Raw genomic sequence first — 19,028 nt, 5'->3', positions numbered from 1 at the left:
GGATGGATGGATGGATGGATGCATGGATGGATGGATGGATAGGTGGATGGTTGGATGGATGGATGCATGGATGGATAGGTAGAAGGATGAATGGATGGATGCATGGATGGATAGGTGGATGGATGGACGGATGGATGGATAGATGGATGCATGGATGGATGGATGGAGAGACAGTAGGATGGAAAGCTGGATGGATGGAGGGAAGGAAAGTGGAAAAATGGAGGGATGAAGCAATGATGACTGATGGATGGATAGTATCAATAAAGACAAATCTCAAAAATACAATGCCAAGTGTTTTGAAAAAGCAAGTTATAAATGCATGCCCAGTATGATACCAGCTATCTATATTCCTTTTTACACAACAACACAACATTACATAGTGATCACTGATACACATAAAAAGAGAGCAAGAGACGAGGGATTCACACTGAATTCATGACAGTGTTTGCCTCAAAAGACAGGACTGGCCATGAGGACAGGATGACTTTATCAGTAATGTTTTAATCCTGTGATTAAAAAATGACAAAACATTAACAATTGTCAATTTTGTGTAATAGAGATTTGGTATTTATATTACTCTTTGCATTTTTCTTTATTTTTAATTCTCTCTAAATTAAAAAAAAAAAAACCAGCATCAAACAAGACCTAGGGTGTTCCTTATCCTCTTGTGGGGCCTCCCTGCATGGACTGGGGTCAGCCCTGGCCCACACTCCACGGCCTCAAACAAAGTTCTTGACCATTATTTCCTTCTGCCCATTGAGTCCTCTTGGATGCCTATTTTTAAGGCAGAAAATGTGCTCACGTCAGAGTCACATACAACTAATTTTCTATTTAAGTCTAAAATCCCACTCGAATTTCACTGTAAACAAGCGATCAGGAAAAAGAGTACATTCTGGGACGAGATGATCTGAAAGCAAAATGGCAGCCCAAAAGATGAATACATTTTTTGATACAAGAGTTTTTCATCTCTACCCTGCCTGAACTACTGGAGGACGTGTGAGGCCACTTAGTGGCGACATCTGAGGCGTCACTAGGGTAAGCATTGGTCTTAGGGGTAGACTTAAGGGGATGGGCTTGTCCCCAACAGGAGAAACGGACAACGAAAGAAAACACGGCTCCACCTCACAGGCCACATATCACCGATTCCATTGATATGGAATGTCCAGAACAGGCAAATCCATAGACACAGATAGCAGATGAGCAGTTGCCAAGGGCTGGGGCAGGGGGAATGGGCACTGGCTACTAATGGCTATGGGGTTTTCTCTTGGGGTGATGAAAATATTCTAAGACTGCTTGAGGTGATGGGTACCGTCACATGTGAATTTACCAAAACCCATCAAAGTGTACACTTTCAATGGGTAAATTGTATGGTATGCAAATTTTATCTCAATTTTTCAAAGAAAAGAAAACAAATCTTCTTTTGTCCCTGTGCTGAGAAACGTCAAAGACCAAGGCACCACATTTTAAGACGTGTTGATACAAGTCATCGTTAAGGACCCTTCGCCCAGCCAGAGCACACTCTCAAGAGATGTGCAAGAGTCACATCTGCTCGGACCTCGTTGACGTCGTCGTCTTGACCCGTCCGTGGGTCCCCACCTTCTCCTGCCACCCTTAGTCCCAGCCTCGGTCAACGTCTCCGTGGATTCTTGGAGGAGCTCCCACCTCGCTCCAGCCCGCGGCCCCCAGCCTTCTCTGCTGCTTCGACTCGCCCAGTTCATTCCCACCTCAGCCTCTCTGCCCCTGCACAGCCTCAACCAGGGCTCAGCTCAGAGGCCACCTCCTCACCCAGTGGAGGCAAGAGTTTAGATGAACTCATTCACTCTCACTAGATGCTCCTTGTTCACTCAGTTGTACCAGCCGCTGGGACACAAAGACGAGCAGAGCAGACACAGGACCCCCTCGTGGAGAGGGACTGACCAAGCAGTCACCCACGTCCTTAACTGTGAAGTCTCATCTGGGAGGAAAGCGCGGAGCAAAGGCATGGAGACATCTCACGGAGGATCCGCCCCAGGGAAGGGAGAAGGGTACCATGTGCATCCGAGCTTCGTCCTGAGAACAGGAAGCACTCATAGGAGGGTTTTATACACATGGTGGCAACTGTATGTACGTTAAACCAATGACCTCAGGTGTTGTGTGGGGAACTTCCAAGAGGAAAGGGGTTTGAGGCCATCCTGGTTTGGGAGAAAGATGGCAGTAACAGAGGTGGAGTCGGGGTGGTGATAAGGGTGGAGAGCGTGACACAGGGTCACAGGGATTCAGAAGTTTGAAGGGTAGGACTTGGGGGTGAAGTGCCTCTGGTGGCTGGGGAGATGGAATGCTCAGGATACCCCTTCACTCTGGAAACAGAATCAGAGAAGGTTCTCAGTCAAAGCGTGGAAGAACCCGACCGGCCGTCAGCTGGGGAATGGACGGACAGCATGTGGTCCGTGCAGGCCACGAAACGGGACCCGGCCAGAAAAAGGGATGAAGCATTGATGATTGCAGAACTTGGCAAATTGACTGAAAACCACTGAATGGCATACTTAAAAAGAGTGAATTTTATGGCCTGTCAATCATACCTCAAGAAGGTTGTCTTTTTTTAAAGGAACCACTTGCCAACTTGGGGAACCTCAGTGGGGCCAGGTTTGGAGGGTCACAGAGAGGAAGGGAAGGTCACAGGATCCGTTCTGGACAACTGAGTCGAGGGGCTTTTGAGCTTGCAACTGAGACGGTGTCAAGAGAGAAGTGGGGTCTGGCCCTGAGATGGGAGGTTGGAGCTGAAGATGTGGCTGTGGACACGGACGTCTTTCACAGACGTGGGAATGGGTCCCGGGCTTAGGAAGAACACAGAGTGATCCCAGGGCCTCCTGCTGGGCCGGAGTTTCAGGAAGGCCTCCCCGAGCTTTGTCGTGAGAGAGGAATAGCAAGTAAAGAGATCGGGAGGGAGGGGCGGGATTCCAGGTAAGGGCATCCTGTTTGAAAGGGAGATGAGCCAGGGCGGGGGCAGCGCCTGTAAGCGCTGGGCCTGGGGAGCCTGCGCGGCCAGCCTGCGCTTCCTGCTGGGCCCGGGCCTCCACGCTCTTCATTCCTCTGGTGCTAGGATGCTGGAGAGAGAGCAGAAGAAAGGACCTGACCCACAGCTTCCCCTCTAGAAAGACGCATCCTAATGAATCAATGGCAAACCTTCTTGGAGCCAAATTAAGAGGCCATCCCTCCAGCCACTAATGTCCACAGTCTGGACTCCATGAGCTCCCGAAAGAAGACACGCAGCCTCTGGCCTCCTGGAGGACCAAGAGTCACGAATTAGACATGTGCCCAGCAACGTGCTCAAATGGAGCTTTTCAAAGTCACACATGACTCCTGCGACGGCCTTCCAGCACCCTCCATCGCAATGGACGGCTGCCTCAGGGTCTCTGCAGGATGAGAGGCCACCCCAGGGGCTCGATTCTCAGCTGCCGTACAAGGAGACGGGCTCAGAAACTGCCAAGACAGGTGAAGGCCTCCTAATATTCAAACACACGGGAAACCTCAGAAACAAAAAGCAAAAGGATGAGGTGTCTGCGACCGAGAGATAAAGAAGGGATCAAAACCTGAAGGCGCTCTCTGCTCCCGGAGTTCTATTTTGATCTCAGTGATAAGCAGGAGGCCAAGGTCACTTGGCCATCAAGCATATCTGACAGTCCATTCGGGAGCCAGTGACGGATTAGAGCGCGTCTCCATCAGCTGATGTGTGGGGCGGGGGAGGCAGGCACGGCAGGGATGCGGCAGGCCGAGGCTTGACAGAAGAAATTTGAGCGTGTGAGAGAGAGAGAGAAAGAGAGAAAGAACGGATAAACGGCAATAAATTATCCTTGAGGGGGTCAGGACACCAGCTGAAATGCTTTTTCCTAAATGAAATAACAAACTTGAAGATGCACTTAATTAATAAATGGAACCATTGATTAACGCAAAAAGGAGAGACTCATTTTCCTGAAGCGTCTGCCAGGAGGTGGGTCAGGCCCTCGCACCTCCACTGACTCATTCAGACAGGTCGTGGGGATGGGCACATGGGCTGGCAGCTCCAGCAGAGCTCTCAGGGCGAACCCTGGGGCAGAGGTGGGAGATGGTGTAGACACCCAAGGAGACCCCGAGGCGCGGCACGGTCCCATATTATTTTCTTGTGCTCTCTACTTGTGATGTGACATTCAGTGTCGAGTGGAAACCGGACCGCTGTGTGCCCCAGTGCCAGCTTTGTTCCCACTTCCTCCTTCACTGCCCTCGAAACATAAACAACAGAAGAATGATAGTTTCTATTGATTTTGGCACATGCCGCCTGTTTAAAAGGAGGAGCTCACACTGCCCGGTGCCAGCACTCAAGCCCACAACAGGCCCTTTGTGCATGTGTGATCATCCAGAGAGCAGAAGGACACACACCCGCCACCTTCCCAGAGCCCACCCTGTCACGCCATTCCACGCACGGCCCTGGGAACCCACCCGCCCAGGACTCTGCTCATCAGGGCTTCCGGGGTGCAGGGTGGCCCCGGGGAAGTGTGCCTGGAAGGATTTTTAGCACCGCCAGAGGCTCTCGCTCAAAGGTTTAAAACGTCAGCCCCATTGGAGGTGTGACTCAGAGCAGGCACTCGGCGAGAAGACGCAGGTCCAAATGGCACATGGGGTGAGGGGCTGCAGGTGGGGTGAGGGGTTGCACGTGGGGTGCAGGACCGCATCTGGTGCAGAAGAGAGACAGCCGCATGAGTTTCTGCAGCCACTCTCTCCCGGCAGCGGGGAGGCACCAGGGTGATAAGTCTGCTCAACGGCTCCCCTGGCCCCCGGGCAGGATTCCAGGGCCCGTCTCGCATCCCCTGCTACAGGAGATTCAGCCCCACAAGGGCCCTCACGCGGGAACAACAGCCGCTTTGTTGAAGAGAGCCCATGCCCGTGGGATTTCTGGTCTCAGCCTCAGGGCCTTTGTCTTGAACAAAGTGAAGAGGGGGAGTCATCAGAAGGTTCTGGAAACAATTGTGCTCCTGGGAGTAGAGACCAAACCTCTGGCAGGATCTTCCTTTCAGGAAGAATCATCGTCATTCTGGGCCTGGAGAGCAGGTACCTCTCCATCAGCAACCCCGACGTGTTCCGAAGCCTCTGGCCAGCACCAATCAACAGAAGACCCCCTAGGGGCATGAGCCGGCCGGCGCCACCCCACCAGGCAGGGGGTGGATGCGGGCCTCCAGATCAGCTCCAACGTGGGGCCACCTCTCCTAACGTCCCACGGCTGCCCCCGAGGGTCTCAACAGCCGAGATGGCAAAATGGCCCCCACTCCGTTGTGACTGCTGATTGCCTCCCAGATGCGGACAGTGCCAACAGATGGGCTCGGACCATGGAGACCATCAAGGAGACAGATGTTTAACGGGCGCTTGCTGGTAGCAGCTGCACGCCCAGCCTGCGTTGCCTCACTTCACCTGGTGCCCGGGCTCGGAGACCTTCAGCATTTTGCAGACTGTGGCGGGGACGTGACCCTGAGCCGTCCGGGATGAGCCTGACCCCATGCTGCTTCCTCCGCAGGGCTGCCCTCTGGGCACCTTCCCGTGACGGATACCAGCTGCAGAAGCAAATTAGGGCCAGGTACCAGGTGGTCAGCAGGTGCATCCAACGCCGGCATCCAGCAGGCAGAGGCTCAAGGTTGCATGTCCCAGGCCACCAGCCCCGCCTCTCTCTAGCCCTGCCTCTCTCTAGCCCTGCCTGGGGTCTGATCTTCAGCGTTCCCACTGTGCACTGGAGTAATCACAGACCTACCTTGGGATTGGGAGGGCATCGTGGGGCCTTGGGGTGTGGGGAATGTTCCACCTCTTCGTCTAAATACTGGTCACACGTCACGCCCTCTCTGTGCACTTAAGATCTGGGCACTTTCCACAGGTGTGTTATACTTCAATAAAATGCTCAGATGTGCTGCCCAGCTCGGGGGATGTCATGAGAACTACATGAAATAATGCACGTAAAGACCTTGATACGGCGAGTGGCCCGAGGTCGACGTTCAGGAAGTTAGACAAGATGTGCTGGCGCAGTTATGGGACAGGGGTTTCCCCAAAAGACGGACTAGGTCTGCTGGGATGTGCGACATCCGGATGGAGGGCTGCGGGCTGAGCGGGTGGCCCCCCCGGGGCAGTGAGCGGGGACAGCGTGCCTCCACCCCCAGCAGCTCCACCCCCCACCCACCCCTCTGCCTTCCCCATTCGGATCTTTAGGTCTGGGGTCTGAAGTTCAAGAGGAGAGCTTCTCCAGTCCTCCACATCCCTCCAGATCAATAAACACCAACGGAATACTGGGGTCAAACAGCTAAAATGCTGCAACGTAAGGATGGGTGCACCCTGAGGTCACCCAGGTCCCCACTGGTGGGGCCTTTCGATGAGCAACACAGCATCCCGGGGTTGAGAAGGGATGAAGACAGGTCTGACCAAGTGACCCTAAATAATGAAGGGTACCCCCCAAATTACCAAAAATAGAGAACAGGCACAACCTAATGCCAAAGGCATCCCCCTGGGACAGGGGGAGAAAGTGGACACTTAGCAGGTGAGGGACTCCTAACCTCACTTTCATTGCCGTAAGTGGTACCGTAGGGGACAAAAATCCAGGCATCCCGCATCCACATGCTCTAATCTGGACAGACGTAACACACGGGGTCTTTCTCTCTCCCCTCCTCTGACCAGGCAGGGGTTGGGGACACAAAAGCAGATGACCAGGGCTGACTGTCCAGCAGAGAGCCCCCCCGGCAGGGTTCCTCGCCGAACGGGGACTGCTCCAAGGGCTGGGAGTGTCCCCCGTGAGAATGGGACATGCTCCCTGCACCACGCTCCAGAGCAGAGCACTTCATAAAATCTCAGAAGAAAAAGGGGAAGCCAGGCCTTCTGAAACCACTGGGCACTCCCCATCCCTGGGCCTTCGCATCTAAAGGGTCTGCAGACCACCCGGTCTGTAGGTGCTCTCCAAACAGAAAGATGCCAAGCAGCTGAGAAACCACTGGAACAAGTCTGGAAGAAGAGCATGGAGATAAAGAAGACCTTACAGGAAAGAAATGAAGAAAGGAAGAGAGACGGCATGCAAAACTCCGACATCTGATCCACCTCTTCTGGATGAAAATACACCTCAATTAAAACAAGAAAGATCTCCAAGAGTGCTTGATGCTAGGGAAGAAAATAATCAGCCATAAAACCCACTAAAGAAACAAATAAATAACTCACAAGAATAATTTTCAAAAAGAGTGAGCACAGGGCTGAAAGCACAAAATGGAAAGCCAAAATAACACGATGACAACAAATTAGAAATTACAAGAAACAGAACAGAAACGGATCCGACTGAAAATGCCAGAAAATAAAGAAAGTCTCAGGAAAATCGCAGAGAACAAACAGGAAAACACCGAGTGATCAAAGCAATTACAGAAAAGAAAACAGATGAGGAGAAGGGAGAGCCATCATCAGAGTAACTGCTGTCCTGGAAACAGAGAACCCGACAGGCAACGTGGAAAAGGAACAGAAGGAAGAAAACATCCCTGAAACGAAGGACAAACAGAACCTGCAGATCGGAAGGTTTTCCAGGAAAAACAGAGCGGCCAGCGCCACACCCTTCCTGGTGTCGTAACTGAAGTCAATTCTGTAGGAATCCAGTAAAAAAAAAAAAAAAGCAAATCAAGCCACCAACAAGACATATCCAAAGCAATCTTCAGGGCAGGAAGGTCATGCAACAACATCCCATAGATTGGGGGCGGGGGGGTAGGAATTGTGACTCAAAACATATCACATAAGAAAAACGACACGCCAACCGAGGGAACTCAGAAATATTTTTAAGCATGTCCTCCATTCTCGTTATTCATGGATTCCGTATATGGGGTTTGCCTACTGGCTAAAATTTATTTGTGACCCCAAATCAATACCTGCGACACCTTTGTGATCATTTACAGTAAAACCGAATTGAGTCAATAAAACTGAGTTGCCCGACGGGCAGGTTCCGGCTGAGGTTGGACAAGGCGACACTCTGCCTTCTGTTTCAGCTGCCACCTTGTAAACCAGCGTCCTCATTGTGGTCTATTTCGTGCCCCATTTTTGCATTTCTGTGCTTTTTGTTGGTGATTTCCCTGCACCCAAGTGTGGTGCTGAAGACCTGTCTAGGGATGCTAAGCACAAGAAGGCTGCGGGGTGCCACCCAGAGGAAATACGTGTGGTTCGATGAGCTTCGTTCCACACATGCGCTATAGCGCAACTGGCGGTGGGTTCCATGTTAATGAATCAACTATGTGTATCAGATCAGGTGTCTTTACACAGAAATATATAAAACGAGGTCATGGACTGATCCATCTGTGAATATGCTGCGACCAGAGGCCCACAGGAACCTAACCCTGCATGTCCCCTACAGGTGGGGTTCAGTACTCGCTTGCTCAAGGTGGCTTTTAGGCTATACAACCACTGCAAGTAATGAGAATCAGCTGTACATTCACCCAGGAAGCACCGCCCTCAGCAACTCCTCCTGGAAAAAACACTGAACGATTAACTCCATCCCAATCAGGGGTGACATGAGAATAGAGGACACTTACACCTGGCAATGGGCATTCACCCTGGAAGAGGGATGGAGACACTCGGCGCTCTGAAGCAGCACGGACATTAGTGAGATGGATGGTGACCACGTGGAAACAGTTCTGCACCAAGAAGAATCAGGAAGTGGGGGAGGAGAGGAGAGTGCATGTGTGTGCACGTGTGTGTGCAACCAGCTACTTGTTCGACACACTGTGACCCACGCCTCCCTGGCTCAGAGCTACGCTACGATGCCCAGCCCCCTCTACGGTCAGGAGCAGCCTGCAGAGGAAGCGAGGGGAGGAGGGGTGAGTGACGTGGTCCACGAGTTCTCTCTCTTCCCTCCCTCATCCTCTGGGCACATACAGGGGACCCTGCGGGGGATTCCAGAGCTCCAGGGAACCGCCTGGCTACTAGATGGGAGGAGCCTGCACCCCCTGAAGGACTGCGTGGAGCAGAACCTCTGCCTCTTTGTCCCTGCCAATCCCCGGTGGACTGGGAAGAAAAAAAAAAGAAAACATCTTTGTGCCAAGCGCCTGAGGTTTGGAGGTCTGTTTATTACAGAAATTAGCTTAATTTACCCCAAATGATATAAGGAGAAAGAACTCAGTTCCTCAGAGCATGAAAAAAGGAGGCAAAAGACCGGAATCAAAAATGAAAACAAGGGGCCAGCCCGGTGGCGCAGTGGTTAGGTTCACATGCTCCACTTTGGCCACCCAGGGTTCTCAGGTTAGGATCCTGGGTGTTGACCTTGCACTGCTCGACAAGCCACGCTGTGGCGGCATCCCACATAAAATAGAGGAAGATGGGCACGGACGTGAGCTCAGGGCCAATCATCCTCACAAAAAAAAAAAAAGAAAACAAATAAAGATTCCAGCCTTCCAGAGTTTCATAATTGTTTCTTTTAACTTCACGGATTTATCTGGAAACAGTGTCTCTTGTGACAAAAAACACTACTAACGTTCGTATTTCCTTCATGGTCTTTTTCGCCTTTTATAGTCAAATTAAATCACCTTCACGATGGTGAGTTATTAGCAGTGTGTGTACCGACCTGTGTTTCTATCCGTATGCACATCCACCCATTACCTGGAACCCTTCGGAGAGGCGCATCTAGAATGTCCACCAAACGCTACTGACAACCACTTCTGGGGCTGACGTCTGTGCTTTATAAGAATGACGTAACTTTTATAAGAGACGTTAAATGGCATAGAAGAAAGAGCGCCTCGGCACCATGTCCGCACTCCCGAAAAGACTCATCTGTGTTGCCGGCATGGCCCTGAGGCCGGCGGTGTTGCCGGATTAGTTCTGGGGCATCGGGTCACCCCGAGCTTTGCCTAGAAGGTGGAGCATCTGGCTGACCTCGCTCTGGGATGACAGGTGCCAGCAGTACAGAACCCTCAGCCCGGGCAGCACCCATCCCCAGGGAGAGCGGGGGCCTAGGGCCGGGCCACGAGCAGAGGTCCCCTGCTGGAGCTGCCTACATGGGAGGAGAGGAGAGACCCAGCCCTCGGAGGCACTGAACCCACTCATTAGACCCCACAGCGCTGGAAGATGGGGCCCTGGATGTGCACAGAGCAGGGTGACGCAAGCCTAGTAAGAGCGCCAGCACCGAATGGCCAGCAGGTGGCGCAGCGGGACGGGCCGCCCCTTCCTCTGATCCCAGCGCACGTCCCTTCCCCATCACGGCCTCTGCCACCACGCGTCACTCTTCATGTACAAAGGGTGGACTTGTAGTTCCAGGCCTGCTATCTAGAGAGCCTCCGAGGCTGTCTACACCACCTCGTCTATACCACCCTGTCTTCACCAACTTCACAGATCCAGCCCCACTTCTCCCACCTCCTTTAACACAACTCTCAAATGAGGAGGGTCCTCAGCACCTCAAGACCGACATGACGTGAGAAAGAGAGATGACGGGACAGCACAGAAGGAGACGATCCTGTCTCACCCAGGTGCCCGAGTCCTAGTCCTGGGACGGCCCCATGTTCTCTCTGCAGCAGAGGGACCTTTGCACCAACCGCCCCCTCATCGCTAAGGCCGCCTGGCCGTTCCCAGAGGACGGCATGTGAAATGCTCCCAACTCGACCCAACCAGGGTCCCCACCATGCCCACAACGTCTGCTCCGTGCCCGAGCTCCGTCCTCACCTCCCTGTGCTGGGCACGCAGCAGGACATTGGGGCTCAAAACCACACCTGAGACAAAGCGTGCCACAAGTCAGAAAGGGACATGGCACAGTGACTTACCACCCAGCACGCCCCGGCGGGTTCAGCCGAAGGTGGAGGCCCATTCCTTCCTCTTCTATAAATGGGGAGCCCCAAAGGAGAGCTGTGCCCGCCCCACCCCACCCCATCCGGCACATGCACCTATGGCAGAAAGGGCTGCTCTCTGAGACTCCAGGCCACCTGATCGGGAGAGACAAGAGAATTCCCACCACCGGAGGCGCACACTCGGCCTCTGGAGGGCCTCTCTGAGCCTCCCCTGTGTGCCCCAGACTTTGTCATCTGCTCAGTGAGACTCCACAAAGAGCTCAAACCCAGCCCAGCCCAGCCGGTCAGGTCCCCCCACCACACCACACCCCACCCCTGGTCCAACCCACCCCTCTGCCCGCTGTGCCCACTGCCCAGCCCAAGCTCCAGTGCACCCCTTTCCCCTGCCATGTCCTCCCCAGAGTGAAGCCCTCTCGGTCCTTCAAGCCCCAGCTGAAACGGAAGCACTGCAGGGGAGACCCCCAGCTCCTGCTCCCCCTTCGCCCACAGGGACCTGCTCGCGCCCGTTTGCCCCAGAACAACCGTCTTCCTCACGTGCGCCACGCTCGAAGGGTGTTCACCTCCACTTCACCGGCACCGGGTTTAGCACCTGGCACAAGAGAGACCCTAAATACCTTCCTGCTCAGTTTAACACAATTTCATTGGGAAGAAGCCAATACCATGTAGGAAACACCAGAAGATGGAATGAACCTTTTTCTTGTGCAATAAAGGCCCTAAACAAGCCTGGGCTGAGGCCCTCTGACCATTTCCTTACGCAGTTAGAGCAGAAGTCAAACTTCCCACCATGGCCTGCAGAGGCCGCTGTCTCTCTAGCTCAGATCTCATCTAACCCACAAGCTCCCATTCGCCACGCTCCAGCTGTATTACGGGGGCCTTGGAGGCACTGTGCCTCAAAGAGCTGGCCAGTAATCTGACAGCCCTGCAAAGATCACCACCCCATCGCCTCTGTCATCCCATCACCCACCACACCATCACCCATCACCCACACTCAACACCCATCACTCCATAAGCCATCACTCCATCATCCACAAACCCATCCATCACCCATCACCAACACTCAACACCCATTACTCCATCACCCACACCCATCATCCATCACCCATCACCCACACCCATCACCCCTCCACACCATCACCCATCACCCACACTCAACGCCCATCACTCCATCACCCATGACCCATCATCCATCACCCACACTCGTCACCCATCACTCCATTGCCCATCACCCACACCCATCACCCCATGCTGGATTACTTTCTTCACACCCTTCCCATCATACAAAACCTTCCTAGCCGCCATGTGTGGGATTCCACCCCATGCCTGGAACATAACCTGGCTCATCACAGACACTCAAACACACGCAAGTCACTGAGCAAGGGCATGTTAAAAGGACCACGCACAACAGCATGTCGATGTCCCTGAGAATCGCCCAACCTCCCCCAGATCAGCAACGTCACCAACCAGGAGCACTTGAGGAGCACTCGTGGGAATGCAGCCCTTTCACGGGAACCGGGAGAGGCAAGATTTACAAGTGCTTATCTCTGCTCTGAGCAGTTTCCGATTTCATCAGAAAGCCCCGATAGACTTATAAAAGAAAAAAAGTCAGGGATCAAGGAAGCAAAGCTCACATGAAACGCTTTCTCAGGGAGTCGAGTCTGACAGTGCCCGGGAGGGAGGCGCAAGGTGGTGCGACCTAGGGATGCTCGCTCAGGCATCTTCGGTGATCGATTTGGAGCACCCACGGGGCCAGTGCCACACAGGCAGCTGGGCGCCCTGCTGCACACCCACGAGTCAACCCTCCAGGGAGACCCGCCAGCAAGGACCCACAGGCACTAGGCAAGCGCGAGGTGGGGGTGGACGACAGGGGCCATGAGCAAGAAGAAGCCCCGAGGGCTGGGGGTGACACAGGAACCAGCATGTGGTCCAGACCCTGAGGGAGAACCAGGAGTCGGCCAGCGGACACTGCGGGGAAGGGCGCCCAGGCAGAGCTGCACACCCAGCAAGTGGGAATGAGCAAGGTACGTCGGGGGCCGTGCGTGACTGAGCACAGGGCAGCTTGGGTGCTGGGAGCCCCGTTTGCTAATGTGCCCACTGTGTGCGTTTCCTCTGCAGGGCTAGTTTCTGTGCCCTACAGGTGTGGCCTCCATCCCGGCATGTAGTAGGTGCCCCACGAATGACGGGGACCAAGTTACCAGTAGCATGCTGGGAGGCAGGCAGGGGGACGGTTGGGACCAGCAGGAGTGGGGTGGCAGTCAACAGCACAACATGTGGGGGGCCACCAGGACCGGCCATGCAGAGGGTGACCATAGGCACCCTTGAGTTCAAATCACGCTTGATGTGGACCAGGAATGAGCTGGGGGCTCACCGTCTGCTGCAGGTCCTGGATGAGGATGCGGATCACCAGCGTGTTACCCTGGCCCTCCTCCGTCCTGGCGCTGCCCGGCTTCTCCGCGGTGGCCCGGATGGTGTCGTAGATGGTCTCTTCTTTGGAGCTGTCGGACTCCGACCCCACGGAGTAGTCAGAGAAGCTCTGGGCCATCTCGTCCTCGCTGGATGTCGGGCTGCGCGGCATGGCTGCCCTATGTCTGTAGGAAGGAGGAAAAAGATGAGGAAATGTGAAAATCGAAGAAAGAAAAGCCAGGGGCACAGTGGACACTGGTGCTTGCGTGAGTGCAGGCTCAGGTCCAGTCGCGTGTGATGCGCGGATCTGAAGGCAGCGAGAGCGCGCGCCCCCACCCCCACCTCCCTGGACCCAAGCGGGGCGCAGGCAGGACCGGCAGGGGGCCGAGGGAGCTCTGCCGGGTGCCGGGAAACCCAGCATTTACAAGGAGCCTTAAGTCGCTGCGGCCATGACCACAGTTTATAGGGACTAACCAAGGGGCCGCTGGAGCCGCTCGAAACTTTGCAAAGGAAGAAAAAAGGCTCCCTCTGGTTTCTCTTTGAGGACAGAGCAGCAGCAGAGGACGTGCAGGCTCAGGTCAGAGGGGCACCGAGTTCACGCTATAATAACCCCCTCGGCTTCAAACACGGAGCAAGAAGAGGAGACGTGTAAAAATAGAACCGGAAGGCAGGCCGGGCTCAGAGATGAGATAATGTCCAGGCCCAGGAGTGAGCGGAGCCCACAGGCGTGAGCTGGCTGACGCCGGAGCCGGGGTCCCCGAGAGTCCGTGGCAGCTGGGGGTGCAGCTCCCTCACGACGGAAGGCAATAAATGCTCCTCAGCAAAGACCCAGCGCCCGTCACCCCATGCCGACTGCCACCTGGAGCCGGGGCTGTGAGCAAGCACGTGCAAGGCCGCCCCAGCTCTGTGGGCCGCGGTCCAGAAAGGTGAGGAGAAAAGCCGGTGTGAACCAGGGATGCCGGGGAGCTGGTGGAGGATGTGCCAAACCAGCAATTCCACTTCCACGTGAACCCTGTGAGGGAGGTCAAGGCCACGCACACAAGCAGAGAGGCACAAGGTCGTTCCCGCAAAAACGAGGCTGTCCTGGGCCACCTCATCGTTCAGGGACTGCCTGCTTAAGGTGTGGTCTCTTCTTCCCATGACTGCACAGCTGTGAGAATGAACGACCCCAGCAGCACACAGAGGATCCCCAAACACAGCAGGGGGGTGAAAGGAGGCATCTGTGGGACGACCCAAACAGCACGGATGCTTCCTACACAAAGGCTGGGAAGATGCGGCGGCGCGGTCCTGTCGATGGCACGTGGGCATGCACGGAGGAACGGCGGAGAAGCACACGACGGGAAAGAGAAACTCTAAACTCGAGGGGCGGCCGTCGCTCGGGAGGGAGAAAGGTGTTGACAGGGCTTGCCACGCCACTTGTAAGGTGTGATTTCCTTAAAACGGTTCCAGCAAATATGACAGAATGTCGACCTTTGATGAAGCTGGGGACGCAGATGTTTGCTATATTGTTCTCCATGCTTTTCCTTCTCTGTGTTGGAAATTTCACAGGAGAAGAGAGGAACGAGGGAAGGAAGGAGGGAGGAAGGAAGAGACAAAGGAAGGAGGAGGAGGGAGGGAGGGAAGGAAAGAGCTCGCCTGCCCTTCTCCCCCAGGAGCTCAGCCCGGTAGGTGCTTGGGTGCATGTCCCGTCCTCGTGTTTCATGATGGACAGTGGTGGGGGAGGGGAGGCTCAGAGAAGCCCCAGGTAGGACACAGCTCATCCAGTGCCAACTCTGCATTTGATTAGGGAAAGCTGCCACCCACCGTTATTTCCAGAGTCCATTTAACGACAGCAAACATCCCCAGGAAGCGTTTCCCTCCTCAGCCTGCGGAGTCGGTCCTGGACGCAGCCACCCAGTGCGTTTCCATTCTCCACCCAGCCTTGCACAAGGATTCACCAGACACACAGGCACACGCAAAGCCCGGCCGAGCAAGGGAGCGGCTCCAGAAATGCACACCCTCCAGAGGGAAGGGCAAGACCAGGACCGAGGTCAGGGGCTCCCTTCCTGCCAAGAGGATCTGGACCGTCCTCAGAGAAAAGGCCAGGGTCGTGTGGCCCCCACACGCCGATTGTTTGACCTACACAGGCTTTCATATGTTTGCTAACCTGGAGATTTCACACGAAAACCCAGACTTCTGGCTTGTTTTGACCATCGGGAGGATCAGGCAATGCTGGGGACTGCCACATGGCACCTAGGGGCAGGAGCGAGTGGTGGCACCCTGCCTGGCCTGGCATGCCCTCACCAGGTTAGGGTTCTCAGACTCAACATCCTCCGATCTTCCTTCCACCTGCCGGGCTCTCTCACTGGCGATATCTTTCCGGCCCCGGGTTGTGAGTTTGAGAGCCTGACCACTGCTCCATCCACTCACTCACACTGGCCTTCTTCTCTGTCTTCTGCCTCCCCCTCCTCCAGACCACCCCAGGGTGGGCATCACCCGGCCGATTAAAGGCCTCGAAGGGCACATCATCCAAATCACCAAGAAGATTTCATTTTTTTAATGAAAAATCTCAAAGTTCACCCCATTGTAATCCTCAACTAAAATTCAGGGCAAACGGGTATTCTTGCATTCACCGACCAAACGCCTCTGTAATTTCAGCTTGACGTTTTCCCACCACAGAAGTGCAAAATCTGGTGGGGGAAGAGAGAGCTGCGGCCGAGGACGGGAGCTGGGCCTTCCCGATTCCCCCTGAGGAAGGAGCCAGCCAGCCTCACTGCAGCTTCGAGCAACGCGTTCATTCATGCATTCGCTCATTCCCCATCTATGCGTGAAGAAATGAGCGCCTGGCATAATTACACAGTGTACAGTATTTACACGCTACGTACTATACGGTAGTTACAATTATAATACAGGATTATATATTATTATAATTATTATAATATATTATATACAATTATATATAAGTAATTATCATAACATATTATTTTATAATATACAATATAAATCTAGATTATATGATAAATATAACGACATAATATGCGGAAATAACTATTTCTAACTATGTCCCAGGTTGCAATGAAGCAGGCCCACGAGAGCAGTCGCGGCAGAAGGAAGTTACTTGGGGATCTTTAAAAAAAACACAGTGCCAGAAATTCCAATTTAATTGGTCCGGGCGAGGCCCCAGTGTCCACAGAGTCTTAAAAGCCCCCCAGGCAACTCTTACAAGAATCGTAGCTCCAGGTTCACCTCGAGTTGAGTCTGTGGCTATAACTTTGCAGAACTCATGTGCAACCAGCCTTCTCCCAGGGGTGAGGACCGAGTCCTGGCGCTGCTGGGCCAGCGGGAGCAGTGTGGCTTCCTCACCTGAGCACCAGGATGGACACAGGTGTCGGGTCTTGTCACCATGGGGTCCGGTGGCTTCTTCCTGCCCTGAGGGGCGTAAGGTGGCTCAGAGTAGCTTCTGCTCCTTCCCCTCCTTCCTCCCCCATCTGCGCTGGTTCCAAACCCCACAGGGGCCGAGAGACAGCAGAGGGAGAGGACGGAACGTGCATGCCCTTCTCCCGCGGGCATGAATATCTACCGTGGAGTCACCGCCGTCGGGTTTGTGGGAAGCCAGGCACGGGCAGAGGCAGGAGTGTCTGATAACGAGGCGGTTCCAGGCACACCTGCCACTCCGCCAGCATTCCCACGCGGGATGGACCTTGGCCCCAGAAAGCATGGGGCCTTCAGGGCAGCGAGGGCCTCAGTGTTGGCATCTGAAAAATGGGCGTGTGGAGCAGAGCTTGACGCCGAGCAGACACACGGTGCACGCCCGTCCCTGCCACGTCCTGGCCTTCCACCTCTAAGTCGGTCAAGGGCCCGCTTGAGAGAGCAGACGAGATGGTGCCAAGCGCCCAGCTTACTCCCTCAGGGGCACACATAGGAAGGCTCCCTCAAATGCATTCTACTCCCAGCTTCCCAAAGAGCACCACGGCTTAAAATTAAAAAAAACAATCGCGCCCCACCGTCTACTTCCAGCCCAGTTTACTTTCTCTAAAGCCCTCCTTAGCCCCGGATGTGCGTCCTTTGTCACGTGTGCATCTCGTCTGTGCAGTATGCCGCCTCCATGCGCACGGGGTCTCTGCTCATTCTCACTGGACACAGTGGACACTCAGCAAACACGTCCCCGGGGACACCAGGGCTCCTGAACACAGACGCCTGCAGGAGCCAGCCCGACACAGGGAAGGGGGCAGAGTGCGGGCTGAGGCAAAAGGGGCCGGACACATGCCCCAAGTCAGCCAGGCGGCCGCGTTTCAACTCCAGCTCCTGCTGGTAGGCAGCCGGCCGCTCGGCCCCGGGGACCAGCTCTGCAGGCGGTCTCCAGGCAGGTCAGAGCTCACTCGAGAGCTGGCAAGGGATCAGCATTGGGAATCCATTGTTTTCAATGGTCACTTTGCAGGCCACACACAACACGTCTGCAGCTGGACATACCATCCTGAACACACAGATCGGAACTGTGAAGTGGGCACAACAGCCAGGGTCTGCCTTCCAAAAAAACAAGGGGAGGGGGGTGTTGAGGAGTTTTGTGCCAGGCTAAAGTCAAACCGAACTCCAGAAACAAAACTGATCGCCCAAAGAGGACATCCGGTGGGGAAGGTGCCGTGCCCTGCGCTCCTCCTGCTCCCCAGACCCCCTCGTCTGGCCCCCGCCATGAGGACACCCACCCTTGCCACCCGCAGTGGCTTACGGGAGATGGTCACAAACGGACGCATCTGCTACCAAAGCTGCAGTGCAGAAGCCCCCGCTGGACGGGTCTGAGGAGGAGCCGGGACCGCATCCAGAAGGGGATAAGGTGGCTGCCTGCCTTCCAGTTCTTTCCATGACCACCCGGGGCCGGAGCGGGAGGCTCTCGACCTTAATAACACACTTAAATCACGTGATCAGCGGATCCATGGGAAAAGCAAACACCTGCAGAAATGTGTAATTATTAACTCCGGGCAGGACGGCCAGTTAACAGAGGGCGCCCAGTGACGGCTGCTACATTTCAGATCAACCACGAGTATGGCTGACTCTAAGTATTTCCCAAACGCTGCACGGGACATCCTCATGCGACACAGTTATTCGTTGTTCGTCCGAAATTCACACAGGAGTGGGCATCCCGCATTTCACCCGGCGCGTGGAGGCGCGAGGGGCTGTATGGGTGCTCTGACCCATCGTTACGAGGGGCGGGGTAGGCTCCACAGAGAGGGAAGGAAAGGAAGGACCAAAATGCGATCTGGAAACCAGTTTCCTGGGAAAAGCTGGTGCCGGGACAGGGGAGGGAAGGTTACTCAGCACCCCGGGGCCAACGTTTCAGTGTCACTAACCTCAGGGGACAAGCATTAAGCTGGAGGAACACAGGTCGATAAAGTGCAGCGGCTCTGAGAACGTGTTTGTGTCACTGGCCCTGCTGGGTGCCTATGAATTAAGGAAAGAATAAAATAATGGCAGTTGAAGCAATTTTAACAAAGACTCCATATTTTGCTGCTAAAGTGTTCCAGGACAAATAAAATTGTTCCAAGAGAACATGAAATCTTAATCTGGCTCCACGGTCCCCTACTACCACTGATGGACAGACAGATGGACTGTCCTACTTGCTGCATCGGCAGCCACAGTGACACCGTGAAACCTGACCTAGGACAGAAGACACGAAATAAAAATAAACAAAAAAACCTCACGGCTGGAGTAGACTTTATCAAGGTTACAGTTTTAAGACCTACGAAGATGACCTATAAAAATGCAGAGCTTCCATCGGCTCTGGTTTATTATCTATAGCATATATATATACATAGCATGTATATATTGCATATGCATAGCACATATATTGCATATGCATAGCACATTACTGCA

General features: G+C 54.3%; 1 protein-coding gene across 7 annotated transcripts in view; it reads right to left on the bottom strand.

The window, feature by feature from the left end:
• SHANK2 (SH3 and multiple ankyrin repeat domains 2) overlaps positions 1–19,028 on the bottom strand; it is a 559,847-nt gene that overhangs the window by 474,213 nt on the left and 66,606 nt on the right. For all 7 annotated transcript variants that reach the window (XM_046643796.1, XM_046643794.1, XM_046643795.1 and 4 more), the window contains one exon: positions 13,147–13,366. In XM_046643796.1, coding sequence (XP_046499752.1) covers positions 13,147–13,353 — 207 coding nt within the window. In that variant the 5' untranslated portion in view covers positions 13,354–13,366. The remainder of the gene's footprint in view (positions 1–13,146; positions 13,367–19,028) is intronic.

Source organism: Equus quagga, chromosome 17 (assembly GCF_021613505.1).
Source record: "Equus quagga isolate Etosha38 chromosome 17, UCLA_HA_Equagga_1.0, whole genome shotgun sequence".
In the NCBI taxonomy this organism is placed as follows: domain Eukaryota; kingdom Metazoa; phylum Chordata; class Mammalia; order Perissodactyla; family Equidae; genus Equus; species Equus quagga.
This window is presented reverse-complemented; position numbering and strand designations above follow the sequence as displayed.